Source organism: Durio zibethinus, chromosome 28 (genome assembly GCF_047325235.1).
Source record: "Durio zibethinus cultivar Kanyao isolate XHJ-2024 chromosome 28, ASM4732523v1, whole genome shotgun sequence".
In the NCBI taxonomy this organism is placed as follows: Eukaryota; Viridiplantae; Streptophyta; class Magnoliopsida; order Malvales; family Malvaceae; genus Durio; species Durio zibethinus.
The window spans coordinates 16632539-16649873 of NC_143189.1; the positions used below are offsets into that span (position 1 = coordinate 16632539).

At 27.8% G+C, this 17335-nt stretch overlaps 1 protein-coding gene across 2 annotated transcripts; it reads left to right on the plus strand.

Moving 5' to 3' along the window:
- The first annotated feature begins 463 nt into the window (after positions 1-463).
- Positions 464-2866, plus strand: LOC111280897 (dihydroceramide fatty acyl 2-hydroxylase FAH2-like). Of its 2 annotated transcripts, none has more exons than XM_089757030.1 (7): positions 464-717; positions 966-1024; positions 1383-1496; positions 1596-1792; positions 1953-2058; positions 2188-2334; positions 2487-2866. In XM_089757030.1, the coding sequence occupies exons 2-7, from the start codon at positions 974-976 to the stop codon at positions 2607-2609; spliced, it is 738 nt and encodes a 245-aa protein (XP_089613156.1). In that variant the 5' UTR covers positions 464-717; positions 966-973; the 3' UTR covers positions 2610-2866. The 2 variants fall into 2 exon arrangements, with proteins under 2 accessions (XP_089613156.1, XP_089613157.1); XM_089757031.1 differs by having other exon boundaries at positions 1404-1496.
- Positions 2867-17335: the final 14469 nt, after the last annotated feature.

Sequence of the window (17335 nt, forward strand, 5' to 3'; positions counted from 1 at the left end):
TTTTAAATTACAATCATATCAAGATTGAAAACCTTAATTATATTATTAAACTAAAATTTCACTGGCATCTCTTTTTTCTTTTAATCATACATACCTTTGATTAATGAGGGGAAAGTTTTTTTTAGAATATTACACCTTCATTCATGATGCCTATTTTTTTTTTTTTTCTTTTTAAAGCAAACGTTGAGATCTTCTCCCCATGACTCCCTTGTAATTATTGTACCCTAAAAATTTTTTTAGTTACATATCAAGTATTACATTTGTTAATTATATAATTAATTATTATATCATATTTATTAATTAAATAATTAATTGTTATATTATAATTAAATTATAATAATTAAATAAACAATTAATAAATTAAATATAATTAAATATTTTCAAAACAATACACAGTAAAACTTTAACCTAAAATTTTAAAATTCTAAAACTTTCATTATACCATTAAACTAAAACACTTGTAACAAATAGAAAGGAATCTTGCACGTTTACATTGAGGAAACAAGAGACCATAATTGGCACCCCCTACCCAATTAAATGAATCACGTTACACTTTGATGTGTTAATTTTTTTTAAATCTCTGTTCTTTTTCCTTCACGGTCTTAACTTCAGTTCAGTATCATCTTTGTGGTGCTCTTTCTTTTATATTGAGAAGCTCCTTGGGTTTGGCTTAGTTCCAATTCGTATTGTCTTGGCTCTTCTCATCTCTAGATCTGGGTAAGTTGTTTTATTTCTTCTACTGAAATGTGTGGTTTCTTTGGTGGTTCTATTAAGTAGATTGCGTGTCATGCTGTTTCGACATTGGAATTGTGGAAACGTGAACTTTAAGTTATGAGAAGAATATATTCCTTTTAATAGACTGAGATTAGTAGAATTATGTGTGATCCTATTTCTCTTGGATGATTCTTCGAAGCAAAGTTTAATAATTTTTTAATCCTTGACTAAACCATGGTTTCTTTATGCAGTTGCGAAGATGGCTGCACATGAATTCACCGTTGACTTTAATAAACACCTTGTCTTTCAGGTTGACTGCTATTCTTTTTGTTGTTGCATTTCAATTCTCATTTTCAGTTTCTTACGTGATTAAAACAGCATTGCTAGATATTGATCGTTTTTGGATTTTTTTATTGTTTAGTGGATCCTTTGGGACAAGCGTGTGTAACAAGATGATTTTGGTTTTATATCTGTTTTTTTATTTCCTTGAGTTGATTGGTGGTGTAAATTGCCGTAACTTCTTTTTTTGTTTCATTCCTTTAGTTGCTTTGGCTACTCGCTTTTGCTTCATTGGTCCCTTTTAAATCTTCTCTAGTAATCTTAGGCAAAGGGGAGATCATCTTGAGAAAATTAGGATAGGGATATCTAACTCCACTTAAGGATTATAGATTTCTGAGCATCTATGGCAGTTTGGTCACCTTGGAGAAACTTATCAGGAGTGGGTCCACCAGCCTATTGTGAGCAATGAAAGTCCTCGATTTTTTGAGAGTTATTTTTTGGAGGTATTAACAAGCATTTTGAAATATTTTCATTAAAAATTTCTGAGGCCGTTTGTGGTAAGAAAATGCTAATGCTTCTTTGATTTGTTTTACTTGAAACAGTTCTTTACCCGCACTGTCTGGTGGGCAGTTCCAACCATATGGCTGCCAGTTGCATGCTACTGCATCTCAATGTCCATAAGTAATGGGCATACACTTCCCCAAATAGCTTTAATGGTTCCTTTTGGCATGTTTGTGCGGACATTTCTGGAATGCTGTTTTCACCGTTTCCTTTTCCACATTGAAACAAAGAGTTATTGGTTAGTTCTTTCTTTCCGGAAGTTATGACATTTATACAGAAACAAACATATTTTACCCTTATTTTACTTTTATATTATGACTTTTAATCCGTTTTCTGTTTATGTTAGCCTTGAGAGTATGCTAGAATGATGTAATAATTCATTGACAACTTTGGCATAGGGGAAACACCATGCATTATCTTCTTCATGGCTGCCACCATAAGCACCCTATTGATGGCCTGCGGCTGGTTATTCCACCTGCTGAAGCTGCTCTACTATGTGTACCAGTAGGTATAGTTTGCTTCAATTCGGATCAAAAGCATTTTGTTGCATCCATAAGTCATGTACTAATGTTGGAATTATTATAATTCCTTACTTGCCACTTATCATTTGTTTTTCTGGTGTCTCTTGACCAGTTTTGGTACCTGTTTAAGTTTTTGTTCACTCCCTCTGCTAGTCCTGCTTTCTTCGGAGGTGGTTTAATTGGGTATGTTCTGTATGACGTCATCCACTATTACACACACCACGGTCAGCCCACCAAAAAGGTTCCTAAAAGCCTTAAGGTAAGATATATATAATTGTGCTTTAACTTTTCTTGCTAGTTTAACACTCATTATCTAGAATAGGTTGCCACTATAAATTTTCAGTTCCAGACTTAATAAAAGCAGAAATTAGACTAGTGTTATGTTACTTGATATGAGGATGTTTATTGCAGAAATATCACTTGAACCATCACTTTAGGATTCAAAATAAGGGCTTTGGAATCACTTCAGCATTTTGGGATAGAGTTTTTGGAACCCTTCCTCGGACGAAAGCAGCCGAGAAGAAGGGCAGATAATGTAGTTGGCTAGTATAATGGCAAACAACAACCGGAGAGATCCAGGTTTAGGGTTTAAACAAATATTATTATGTTGTAATTGTATTTATGTTTCAGTATGTTGCTCTAGATGAAGTGTGTTGTGGTGTTAGCATCTCATTTTATCGCATGGATGTGCTCTCCTATCTATGGATTTAGTTGTTTGTCTAAATAAATGAATCGTCCACTGTTTCGTTAACAATGTTTATTTCCGTTAATTAAAAAAATTTTCAATATCAATGCCAAAAAACATTCAATATATGTACTTTTATATAGATTAAAAATTACAGATAAATGGGCCTTAATGAGTATAATTATCATTTAAAATCCAAATATACATATATATATATATATATATATATGAATTCAATTATATACATAATACTAGTTTGTTACTCGTGCTATGCATTGGTTATTTTTATTTTATTTAAGTTTAAATAAAAATATAAATTAATATTATTGAATTATTTATATATTCAAAATATACGTAACATATAAATAATATAATTAAAATATGAAATTATAATAAAAATAAGGTTTTCTTTTTAAATTCTGCCCAAAGCTATAAAGAATTTTTTGTTTCATAATTGCGAAGTTGTTATAAAATTCATATATTCTTATTAAGAAATTTCGGTAAAATCTTTTATGGTTCTGAGGTTTTTTTAAATTAAGATATAAATTAACTTGAAATTAATACTACTAACGAAATTATCCCTAAATTATTTTTTTTCTATTTTTATTAAAAATAATATTCTAATTTTAAATTATTTTACATGTTTTACAACAGAAATGAGTTAAGAAATTATTCACTCTTTGAATGTACAATTGGCACATAGGTTTCTATATAACTCTATTATATAAATTAATCAAAGCATTGTTTTTATTTTATATGAATAGGGAATATTAAATAAATAATCAGTTAAAAGATAAAATATATTACTTGATTGAGTGAATAATCAATGAAAAAATAAAAGGTCTGCAGACAACATTAATAAAAAATATAAGAATATATGTGTTTTTGTTTTTTTAAAAGAAATATTACAGCTACAAAAAATGTTACAGCTTATTTGAAAAACAAAATCTTATTTAATGAAGTGAATAGTATGTTTAGTGAAATAGAACCTCTAATCAGAAAAAGCATATTAGTTCTTATAGTAACAACACATTAATGAAAAAAGAGACTAAATTAATAATAAAAAAAATATGTTTAGCTCAATACGACATTGGAAAAACTATATAACTAAGAACTACTAATAATGAGGGCTTTTTTGAAATTGTTATGGTATTTATATATTTTTTTTCATATTTCCTTTGTTATATTTAAAAGCTAAAGGTAATGTAAAGATTATTTATAAAAAATATTAAAGATATTAAGGAATATTTTTAAAAATTATGATAAATTTAAATATTCTTATTAACTGTAGATAAATTGTAAAAAATAAATTACTTTAAAATTGATTTTAAATTGAAATAAGGTGATGTATAGGAGAAACGATTTTGAGGTTGTTCTTGTATTTATTTTTTTTTTCACATTTCTTTTGTGAAATATATTTAAAAGCTGAAGATAATTCAAGAATGATTTATAAAAAAAATATTAAAGATATTAAATAATATTTTTAAAAGTTATGATAAATTTACATATTTATATTAACTCCAAATAAATTGAAAAAGATAAATTACTTTAAAATTATTGTTAATTTAGATGAGGTGATATACCGGAGAAAGAAATTTCACTAAATTTAAATTAATTTTTGATTAAATTTTAAAATTTTAAATAATTTAATAATTTTAAAAATATATTTTTTATAAATAATTTAAAATTATAATAAAAAATTTTAAAAATTATTTTACGAGTCGAAAAAAGAAGTTGTTTACGTCAGCAATTACTATCTAGTAAATTATGTATATTATAATATATATATATATATGATTTAAAATATATATATATATAGATATACAAATATATATATATATATATACATAATATTAAATTCTTTTGGACAAAACAAATAGTTAATTTTCTTTAGCCTCAACGACACTATGACAGTGTATTGAATATGGAGAAAGCAAAAAGGCGGGCGAGGACTAACTACTCAAGTCAATCTCTCAATGTGGTTAATAGCATAATAACATGTTTCCTCCAAGAAATTTCCACCAGCGGCACCCATGGCATGAAAACATGTTTCTTGGAAATGAACCTCCTTCTGGCAAGTTACAAATCATCACTAAGACCCAGATAAAAGTTAACTTTGCAGATGAAAGAAGAAAACAATTAACGCCTATGGAATCGCATTATGGTAATAGAATAAAAACATTGTCAGGAAGCAATTGTAATAAAGACAAAAACAAAAAATTTGTTAGTCAGAGGGGACACAAGACACAAGGTAGCTCAACTAAATTAATTAAAGAGAAAGACCACCCCGTGGCTTTCAGTCCAAACTTCCTTGGAACTCTCCATCTCTCTTTCCCTCCTTCTGCTGCCACCAAAGATTAAAATTTAAAACCAACCAAAATCCTGAAGTATCACCTACTTATTAAATAAAATAAAATAAAATAAAATAAAATAATATTCATCTTTTAAAATATCTCATGAAAAATTCTAAAATATTTGAAGTAAAATATTAATTCTTAGCATAGATTCGATCCAAATTCGTAGCAAATGAAAGGTTGAATATTAAATTCAGAATTAAATGTTTGAGTGATTGATTGATTTAAAATTAAAATTTTTATTTAATATGAATAAAAATTAAATATTATTACCTTATAATAATGCATGATTTTATTAAATGAAAATATGATTGTAAAATGCGCTCTTTTAAATAGAAAAAAAATTGACAGAAAATGACATGAAGATTTTCAAAATTTAAAAATAATTTTACAAATTTTCTTTTTTCTTTTCTAATTTCATGCCTGAAATCAAAAGTTTTTTAAATCAAATTAATCAAAACTTAAAATTAATTAAAAAAATTAGTGTCAAAAGATACCAAAAAAAACTCAAAACTGAGAAGCAAAACGTGGGTTCCTCCTCAATCCTGACTTAGTATTTTTGAGTTAGATTCGGGATTTTTTGAATGCAATTCAGGATAAGTTATCAAAGCCAGAGTTTAACTCCTTTGGTTTGGGAGAATGCAGCGATCCAAAAGTTCTTAGAGATATTGTTAAATCCATTGCTGGTGCCATTTTTCTTGACAGTGGACGAAACACGGGTGAAATACACAAACCTGTCTATATAAAATGGAAAAGGAATCAAACTCCTTCTATTTTTAAAATATTATTTTATTTTTTTAATATATTTGATATATAAGATTATAATAAAATAAAACAAAATAACATTATAAATAAGATTAAATTAAATAATATCATTCTATTTTGTATTTGATATGTGTAATGATTAGATAAAATAATTTATTTATTAGTTAAAATTATCTTTTTTCAAAATTTATATAATTTAAATTATTTATATAATTTTTAAGAATAGATATGTAAGTTCAATCCCATTAATTAAAAATAATCCTATAAATTTTGAGAGAATTGAATTATTTTATACCAAGAGGATGATAATCCTTTTTACAAATTTATCTTTTTCATTAGATATAAACTAAATATAATATAAAATTATTATCATTCTATTTTAGCCACCAACACCAAACATTATCTTAGACTATTAAATGTAGTTAATTCTTTAATTAAATTAGTCCCAATGCGACATTAGCTAAAATTTACCACATCAACATACTTTTTTTTCTTTTTAAATTAATTCCTTATTTACTGTAATTCCCATGACAAACTGGCTTTCCCTTTCATTCCTCTTCGATAAAATTCAAATTTTCTTTTCAAAATTTATGAAAAAAAATCCAAAAACCAATTTTACTCTTGTTTATTCAAGATTAAAGGCCTAATTTGCTAACCTAATTTGCCTTCAAATTTTTTCTTGTTCAACAATTTAGTGAAAGTTTTTGTTTGTATTTCAAACAGCAAGGTAAGATATTTGAAAGTTTTATATATTTTGAGATTGGATTTTGATTTAAGGGTTTTATATTGGGCTATTTGATGATGTAATTTAGATTTTGTATTTAGGAGTTATAAATTTCTTATAGATTTCAAATTAGGTTGTTTGACGCTATAATTAGGGTTTGTATTTTAAAGGTTTTAGTTCATAATTTTCAAATTTGAAAATTTAGACACGCGAAATGACTATTTGATTATAGACTTGTACCCTAAACTTTTTTTTTTCAATTTAGTCTCATTTATCTTTGATTTGCCCTATTTTTGGTTAGTTTATTGGCTATTTATGGATTGTATATTATTTATTGGAAAGACTTAGATGAGGTAGTGTAAGTCATACCAAACAGAGAAAAATTGTTTATTGGAGGAAACATAAATGGTCACATAAACAAGGATTGACTTTGAAAGGGTGCATGTAGGTTATGGCTTTCAAGAAAGAAACCATACCAAAGATAATATTCTAGAGTTTATTACGACATTTGATCTAACTATATTAAACACATGTTTTAGGAAAAGAAAATCACATTTGGTGACTTTTAGAATTAGGTCAAACGTTAGTCAAATTGATTTTTTTTTTATGAGGAACAAGGATAAAAGTAGTTGAAGAATTGTATGGTCATACTGAGTGACAGTGTGACAACACAACTTAGATTATTAGTCCTAAATGTCTTTTACCTTCAGAGATTACAGAGGATATATCAAAGTCATAAACCACATATTAAATGGTGGAATTTAAAGGGGAAAAATACCAATTTTTAAGGATAGATTGGTAAAAGAAATTGTTTGGAAACTTGATGAAAATATGGAGATAATGTGGGAACATATTTCCACCAAAATTGTAAGGGTTGTGAAAGAGACACTTGGCAAATCTAAGGATTGTGCACCAGTAGAAAAGGAATTATGGTGGTGGAAAGATAAAGCAAAAATGGCAATCAAAGAAAAAAGGGAGTCTTATAGTAATTTAAAGAACAATAAGGATGGGATGAGTTATTTAAAGTATAAGACAACAAAACAATAAGCTACAAAGGCTATTAGAGATTCAAAGACTAAGATTCATGAGGAATAATATAGAAAACTAGAGATAAAAGATGGAGAAAAAGAGTTATTTAGAATTGCTAGGATGAAGGATAAGAATAGTAAATGTGTTATTAGTGTAAGATGCATCAAAAGTGGTTACGAAAGAGTCCTAGTGAAGAATAAAGAGATTAAAAAAAGATGGTGAGACTATTTTGATAATCTCTTTAATAGAAACTTTAAATATGATATAGGTTAGTTTAACATACCTTTTAAGGATATCAATAGGGTGTTTAAATGAAATATTAAAAGCTATGAGGTTAAATAAGTTTTGAAAAAGATGAAAGCAAAAAAAGCTATAGGACTAGATGGAATACTAATTAAAATTTGAAAATGCTTAGGTGAAATAGGGATAGGATGGTTAATGGATCTTTTCAATAAAATTTGACATACTTAAAAGATGCTAGGAGAATGGAGGAAAACTACCCTAGTGTCTATATATAAGAATAAAGGTGACATACACAATTTTTCAAACTATCGAGGAGTAAAACTTATGACTTAACCTATGAAACTTTAAGAGAGAGTAACTAAATGTAGGTAGAGACACGACATCACTATTTTTGAAAATCAATTTGGGTTTATGCCCAAATGCTCTACAACAAAGGCAAATTCACTTATTAAGACTTTTTTTAGAAGGTTTTTAAATGAAAAAGAAAAATCTATATATGGCATTTATTGACTTGAAAAAAGCATACGATAAAGTTTCTCGAGAGATGCTTTGATAGACCTTAATGAAGAAATGAGTTCATTTAAAGTATATTAACATAGTAAAAGACATGTATGAAGGTGTTATAACGAATGTAAGGATGGTTAGGGGGTAACCGATAGCTTTTCCATTAGTTCAGGATTACATCAAGGCTCAACATGAAGTACATTTCTTTTTGCATTAGTTATGGACGAGCTCACTAGGCATATCCAAGACAAAGTACCATAGTGTATGTTATTCAACACAAAGTACATTTCTTTTTGCATTAGTTATGGACGAGCTCGCTAGGCATATCCAAGACAAAGTACCATGGTGTATGTTATTTATGGATGATATAGTTTTAACAGCTGAAATTAGTAATAATCTTAATTGAAAATTAGAATTACAGAGGCATACATTAGAGTCTCGAGATTTTAAATTGAATAGATCTAAAATTGAATATATGGAATATAAGTTTAGTAATCATATGGAAGTAAGTGATAGTGTAATTAAGTTGGATGGTGAGATAGTACCAAAAAATAGCCATTTTTTATATTTGGGATCAATTATTCAAAGTAATATTGAGATAGAAAGGTATGCAAATCATAGATTCAAGTATAATGAGTGAGGTGATAAAGTGTATCGGGTGTATTGTGTGATTGTAATATCCTTTTAAAGTTAAAGGTGAAGTTGTATAAAATAACTGTAAAGCTTGCGTTGTTATATAGAACTGAGTGTTGGGCTATAAAGAAACAACATGAAAAATAAATAAACGTAGCTGAGATGATTCTTAGATGAATGTATAGTAAGACTAAAAGAGATAAAATAAGAAATGAAGAGATTTAAGAAACATTATGAGTAATTTGAATTGAGAAAAAGAAAAAATAAAGGTCATTTGAAATGGTTTGGCCATGTGAAATGTATACCTATCTATGCAGCAGTTAAGAGATATGAGTATTCAGATTTAAAAGAGAGTAAAACTTTTAGGGGTAGACTATGAAAGACATAGAGGAAAGTAATAAAAAATGATATAAAGATAAAAAAAGTAGATGAAAAAGTTGTTATAGATACAAATGAGTGGTGCAAGAAGATTCAAAACTAGAACCTAACATGATTCTTCTTTGGTATTTCATATAGCCAATCCTAGAATTATGGGGTATGAGGCTTAGTTTATTGTTGTTGTTATTATGTTGTTTTCCAATCTATTCATGTGTATATTCTTTATAATTTATATACCTTATAAATTTGAAAATGCCTTTATTATTAGTTAGATCATAAATTTTTTTCTTCTTGTTTGCTTAGGCAGGCTTTGCTTTATTAGTGAAATACATAAACCCTGTATATAGAATAAGATAGGACACAAACCTTTTTTTAGTTTCAAAAAGTGCAACACATTATTGGCAATTAAACAAAAAAAGTGTAACAAATATGATTTTTTAAACAAAAGAAAATGTTTTCTTGTCAAATTTTTAGATTTATGTCAAATCTCTAATCCATTTATGGAGTTTTTGTAAATGTTTTTTATTTGGATATTCTTTGTTATGTTATAATTTTTCTTGGTTTGTTTATAGGAGTATACTCTATGAATACAAGTTGATATGACATTATAGTGGCCAAATACACATGGAAAAAGATGTTGATCTTGATAAGTTTTCATTAATTGAGCTAATGGCAGTTATCACTAAGTTTAAAAATATTATTAGTGCTACTATCAAGAATAAAGGTGGATTGTTAATTTAGAGTAATGATAATATTATGGAAATGCTTTAAAAGATATGCTAGTTTTATGGATATTCATTTGTATGTTCATCATGAAACGGTTAAACCTCCAGTAGTAGCTTATTTAAATCACTTATTTAAGAATAAAGATCAAACTGAAGGAAAAATGCATGATGAATCAAATAACAAGGGTAAAATAATAGAGCTCAATGTTCATAGAGGTGGTTTAAAAGATTTTATATTTTTTGGTAAAGTTAATAAAGACCCGATTATAATGAGTAAGGGAAAAAAACATTTACTAGCATTAGTGTGAAGGGCTTATCATCTTTTGCACAAAAAGCTTTTAAGTATTCTACAAGGGACAAAAGGTATGAAATTATCTTAGGGATTGATGAGTGTGTAAATTTACATAATAAAGTCTATGCATTTACTGATGATGAAGATGGTGAATGGTTACCTAATGATGAAAATGCTAAAAATAGTTTCGACTGTGTGGAAATTCATGGTGAGACCGATGATGGGGTTGATAATGAGGATGTTGATGAGCTTAATAATGCAACTTTGATTATTCTGGTGATGGATTTAAATATGATAAAGATAGTTGGTTGACAGTTTGAAAGCAAACAAAGCGTTTGATTTAAATTCTAATTATCGTGCCTAACCATTTAAAAAATAACTTGATGGGAGCTTTGTCTTTAAACAGCATCAAGTTTTCATTGATGTAAAACTTTTAGAGCCATTCTTTGGGATTATAGTGCAAAATGAAGGTATAACTTTGAAAAGAATAAGAGTGATACATATTAAGTTACTATAAAATGTCAAGTTGAAAGTTACCATTGGAGGATTCATGTTTCTAAAACTCTTTACAAGAAAACGTTTATGGTAAAAACACTAAGTAATAAACATAACTGTATTAAGCCTATTAAAAATCTCAATGCTATACCCCTTGGATCGCAAAGAAGCTTGATTATTCACTTAGAGTTAAGCCCTATATAAGTTATGAGTTAATGGTTTAGAGATTGAATGCTAATTATGGAATTGTTACTCATAAAAAATAACTATATAGAGTAAGAAGAAAAATAATGGACTTGAATCAAGACAACCATGCCGTAAGCTATAGCAAACTTAGAAAATATTTTTACTTGAGTGTAGCTAAAGATCTTGGTGCAACTTTGCATATAGAGGTTGCCCATATATATTTAAAAGATTATTTTTATGTTATTTAGTTTAAAATAAAGGTTCCAAAATGGGTGTAAACCATTATTAAGGGTCAATGTTATTTTTTGAAAGCTCTTTCAAGGGGGTCTTATTATCATTAGTTGCACTTGATGAGAACAATAGGCTTTCAGTAATTTGATATATTATGTATGCAATGCTTTACATAAAGACTAACGTCTCTTATGTCTTAAGCATAACAAGTAGATATCAAGCAAATTCAAGTGAATGTCATTGGAAGGCTATAAAAATAATCCTTAAGTACTTGAGAAGAACTAAGGATATTTTCTTGTCTATGGTGGAATCAAACTTTAAGTTGAAGGTTATTATGATACAAACTTTCAATCTAACATAAATGATACCAAATCTAAAAGTGGTTATGTTTTTATTTAAAATAGTAGACTAATAAGTTGAAAAAGTTCCAAACAAAGTACAACCATCAATTTTGCAACCGATGCTAAATACATCTCTACATCTAAGGGTACAAAGATAGTAGTTTGGCTTAAGAAGTTCATAGTTAAACTAAATGTTATTCCTAGAATTGTTGAACCTATAATCATTTATTATGACAATAATGGAGCGATAGCTAAAGCAAAAGAACCAAGGTCTCATCAAAGTTTCAACATGTATTAAAATGATATCATCTCATTAGAGATTTTACATCTAGAGGTGATATAAAAATTGAACGAGTACTCACCGAGGAAAACATTGCTGATCCTTTTACAAAGCCACTATCCTAATCGAAACATGATAACCATGTAGCCAAATATGATATTAGATGCATATACGATTGGTTTTAGTGCAAATGAGAGATATTGGTATATGTCTTAGAAGCCAAATCAACTTTAGGAAAATACATTATCATATTATTTTATTTGATAATTTATAAGGTCTTATTATATTTATGATTGAGTTTATATATTTCTATTGCTTATGCTTATATGATAAAGTCCTTGGAATAAAACTTTGTAAGAGAATTATAATAAGACAGTAATTATAAGATCATTATTACATGAAAGCTATATTTATGACTGTTTCTAGTCGATGCTTTATCAATATAAGGATATTTATAAATGTTATTGAAACTAGCACATGATTATGCTCTTACTTATGAAGCAAGCAACCGATCTCATAGGTTGAAATTTAGATAAAATTGAGCTAACATATGCATGCTTGTTACAAGAATAAGTTCACTAAACATGAATCCTAATGAGAATAGTATATAGTAGTTCACATAGTGTCTATAGCAACATTATCAGGTGATGATTGTATAAGTGATTCTTTGAATTGAGATTACTTATGATCTTATATGATAAATGTTATAATTTGACTCCATTTTAACATAGTTCCAATCATGGATGTTTTAGTAGGGTATTATTGGGTATAACTGAAACACGCGAAGATGCATGAAGTAATCAATATAGGATTTATTACATTATCTCACCTAGTCTTGATAAAATTATTTCAAAAAAATCTTTAGCCAAACTGAAATGAGTCTTTAGAATAGTTCTGATGCTTATTTACAAGTTAATATCAAAGCCAATAATTAATATGGTTGAACAAAAATTGAGTAGACATTAATCCATACTCAATGTTATAATCAAGATATTATATAATGAAAGGATATTAGTTATACTGCAAAAGCAAACACGGATAGGTTTGTCAAATCACTTTGACATTCCTTGAAAACTAGAGTTTATGACAATATAACTAGTATTGATTATGATCTATAAATATAAGATTGATTAATTAAAAAATTAATGATGAAGTTAAAATAGTTTTGATTCATCTAATCTTAAACATAGTAGAGGATTACAATACTTATATTTATTGTCAATATGTTAAGAAACCTAATTAGTCACACACAATAGGATAAGCTATAGGAGATTAAAATTAGGACAAATTAAATTGAACTTAATTTAATTGTGTCAATACCCAAAATAAAGGAATAAGTAATGGCTCAAGGCTTTTATATTATGCAATTTGACTACATAGAGATAATCTTATGAAAAGGAGTTAAAGGACTTGGCCAAAACCCACCTCTATATAAGGATCATTAAGTTGTCCCCTCTCAAGATACATACATAAGAGAATATCACCTAGTGAATAGACATCTCATGTGTTCAGAACCTTTGAGAGAAAATAAGAAAGGGCATTCAACATGCTCATTAGCTAGAGTTTTAGTTTGTGGTCCTCTCATCTCTTAAAAAAGGTTCTTTCATCTTGTTCATGTATATTACTATTAGATGCTATACAATTGGATAGTAATCAATCTTTTATATTCCTTATAGAAATTCTTTTGTAAGATTCAGATGTACAAACAGTACAGCTAATTCTCAAATTTCAATCTTTGCAAGTGATAATCAATCTTAACCCTTTTTTCATTCTGCTAGTGATAATCAATCTCAACAAACTTATTTTCATTCTGTTAATACAATTTTAAATTCAAACACTTCTACTTTTTCTCGAAAACCTCCAAAACAAATAAAAATGTTTCATTTTATTAATAATTTTAAAATGGCACCTAAAACTATTCAATTTTCTAATAAACCGAAAACCAGGTATTATACCTTTATAAAAGGAGAATTTATTTTCCAAGGTTATAAACCATATAATCTTGATATTTTATTAGATACTGGAGCAACAATCTCTAGTTGTCGAAACAATGCTTTATCTTTAAATAAATGGCAACCTGTGAAACATCATAATATTATTGTAGGCATTGATGGTAAAGAAACCATTGTTGGGTATAAAGCTAAAAATATTCCTGTATTTTTTAATAATAAAATATTTATTATTCCAAAAATACATTGTTTTCCTAAAATGCATGGAGATATACTATTAGGCAATAATTTTCTACATGCATGTTTACCTTTTTCTATTTCTACAAATTATGTTCCTTTAACTATAGATAAACAATCTATACATATTCCTCTTTTACAAGAGCATAATCACATCTGTGATAAGAACTTTCAACCTGAAAGTTTCAAGATAGGTATGATTAAATCAATCACTAATAAGCATTGGCTATTTAAAATTTTACAGGAAAACTTCAGTGAAGAACCATTGAAGTTATGAAAAATAAGTCCAAGATATTGTGAGCTGACTTTTACTGACCCAACAACGATAATTAGAGTTAAGCCCATGATCTATACCAAATTGAATATAGACAAATTTGAAATCCAAATAGCTAAGCTACTTGAAAAAAGCTTGATAGAACCAACTACAAGTCCATAATCAAGTTCAGCCTTTATGGTAAGAAACCATTCAGAAATTAAATGCGGTAAGCCAAGAATGGTTATTAATTATAAAAGGTTGAATCAAAATTTAGTTTTTGATGGTTATTTTATACCAAGAAAAGATGTTTTACTTAATTTATCAAAAAATGCTAAATATTTTTCTAAATTTGTTTGTAAATATGGATTTTAGCAAATCATGCTTAAATCAAAATCAAAATTATTAATTGCTTTTAGTGCACCTACAGGCTATTACCAATGGACTGTTATGTCTTTTGGTCTATGCAACGCTCCTCAAATCTTTCAACATTGGATGGATACAATTTTTAGTAAACATAAACAGTTTTTTTGTGTTTATATAGATGATATACTTTTTTTTTTTGCTACTTTGGAAGAACATAGGAAATACCTGAATATTATTGCTCAAGAATTTATTTTACATGGAATAATTCTTAGTCCAAAAAAGATTGAGTTAGAAAAAACAAAAATTGAATTTTTAAGTCTTAATTTTTCTGCTAATAGTCTTACTTTACAAGATCATATAATCTCGAAGATTAAGGAGTTTCCAAAAACTTTGGAAAATATAAAGTAGCTTCAACAATTCCTAGGTATTCTAAATTATGGTAGATAATTTTTTAAAAACCTTTCTAAAAAGGAAAGTATTTTACTCAATAAATTATGAAAATACATTAATTTTATTTGGACAGAAGCTGATTCTGATACTATTAAAAAAATAAAATCAGAATTAACTTATATCCCTAAAGTTTATTTGCCTAAACAAGGTGATTTACTTATTTTAGAGACAGATGCCAATGATGAACATTGGGGATGTATCCTTAAAGCAAAAAATCTTCATCAAAAAGATGAATTGATTTGTGGTTATAATTCAGGAAAGTTTAAAACAAACAAAATAACATATATTATTTTTGAAAAAGAATTACATAAAATAAAAAATGGTGTCCAATGATTTCATATATATCTAACCCCAAAAACCTTCGTTATCCGCATAGACAATCAAGCTGTAAGAGACTTCCTAAAAAACAAAAAACTCTCAAATAATCCTAAAAAGATTCAGTGGTACAATTGTCTTTGTCAATACAGTTTTCATATTGAGTTTATCAATTGTCATCAGGGTTGTCAAGACCATCAATAGCTAGTTCTAAAGAGGTCTGGAAATACTTTTTTGGGCTTCCCATATTTGATAGGGTTGAAAAAATCTTTTTCTTTAAAAGATCCTAAAAAGCTTGGTTATGGTGAAGTGAAGATAATAGAAATGTTAAAATATTTTACATAATGATGAATTTGGTGTTTGATAAAGGCAAAAAAATCTTTGATCAGTTCAAATGATAGGTTTTGAACAAGTAACTGACTAACTATTCCAAATTCGATGCTGGTTACATCAAAAGGTTCATGGATTAATCAAAATTTAATTTTTAGGATTTGGTCTCCAGTAATAGTAATATTGATATAGCCAGCATAATAATATTCTGAAAATTTTTTGACTAACAATTTTTCTGCAGTCTGAATAATAGATAAATTTATTTGTTGAAATAATTCCTTAGTTAGGAATTGGGCAGCCTTTTCGAAAAGACACTATTTACCTTTGGCCGAAAAATCATTTTCTATTGACTTTGATTTTTTTTTTCTATCAAAACATAGGAAAATGTGGAAATCAACTTCTGCAAATCATTCTCCGTTAAAACAAACAGTGACTTAATAATTTTAACCCAAAGATAAAAAAAGGTGCAACACTAATACTACACTTATACTAGCAAGAGTTACATGTGAATCTTTCCTTCCAAAGATATATGATATATCCAAATACGCGTTACATATGAGCTTTTTGGTTTCTTAGAGATTTGTGTTATTGGGAATTGGAACCGTCCTATACATAAATCCATATTGGCATCATCGCTAGTCACTTTTTCATTGCGACTACAATTTTCCATGTTCAGAAGAGGGTAGCCTAGTTCCTTTGTGGTTTTACGTTGGTTTAGTTAGTGATCTTTTGCAAAGGTAGTATGAAAGCAATATTTAGACTCGAATTCTCCAATAGTTGAGAAAACTATTGTTATATCCAATTAATCAGTTTAGTGATAGAAAATCTCTATGATTCCACCATCATGTTAGTATTTTGACCATGCATATTCCAGTAATGTTTTTTTTAACATTTACGATCTTAAAGTTGGCGCATTAATTTGGGTTTCTTCTGTTAAAATATTTCACAAGAGAAGGTACATCTACTACTAAACACTATAAGCAAGGTATATTTAGTATTTGTTTACTATGTCTTTGTTTAGCTGCAAATAAGATAATATCCACACAAAATAAGACAATATTGATGTTATAGTTGACATGGGCTGCTCTGGTTTTCGCCATGAAAGTTTCTGCATACTTTCCAACATGAATTTTGTAGGAAGCGACAATTGATACATTGTAGTCTTTAAAAAAAAATGAAAGTCAAAATTGATTGAATAGATAGGCAATTCCATGGTAGGTGTGATGATGGAAGTAGAATTTGGCCATTTGGAAATGATTTGTCTCAGTTGACGCCAAGTCAAAGTTCTCTCTCTTGATAGGTCATAAAGCATAAAGTCATAAACCAAGAAACACGGCAAGCAGCCTTAATTTGTTTCTATGCCAAATTTTATTTTTAAAAAAATTGAAATGAGAAATTACATTGTTTCATGTACAATTAAATTTGCCAACTTAAACTATTATCAAGCCCTAAACTCTCATAAAATTATATAATTATATATTATTAGATAACACAT

Excerpts from the sequence above, each read along its gene's own strand:
- LOC111280897 (XM_089757030.1), top strand. The coding sequence starts at position 974 with ATGGCTGCACATGAATTCACCGTTGACTTTAATAAACACCTTGTCTTT. Across the intron at positions 1,793-1,952 it reads ATTGAAACAAAGAGTTATTG|GGGAAACACCATGCATTATC; the intron begins GTTAGTTCTTTC and ends ACTTTGGCATAG. Across the intron at positions 2,335-2,486 it reads AGGTTCCTAAAAGCCTTAAG|AAATATCACTTGAACCATCA; the intron begins GTAAGATATATA and ends TGTTTATTGCAG.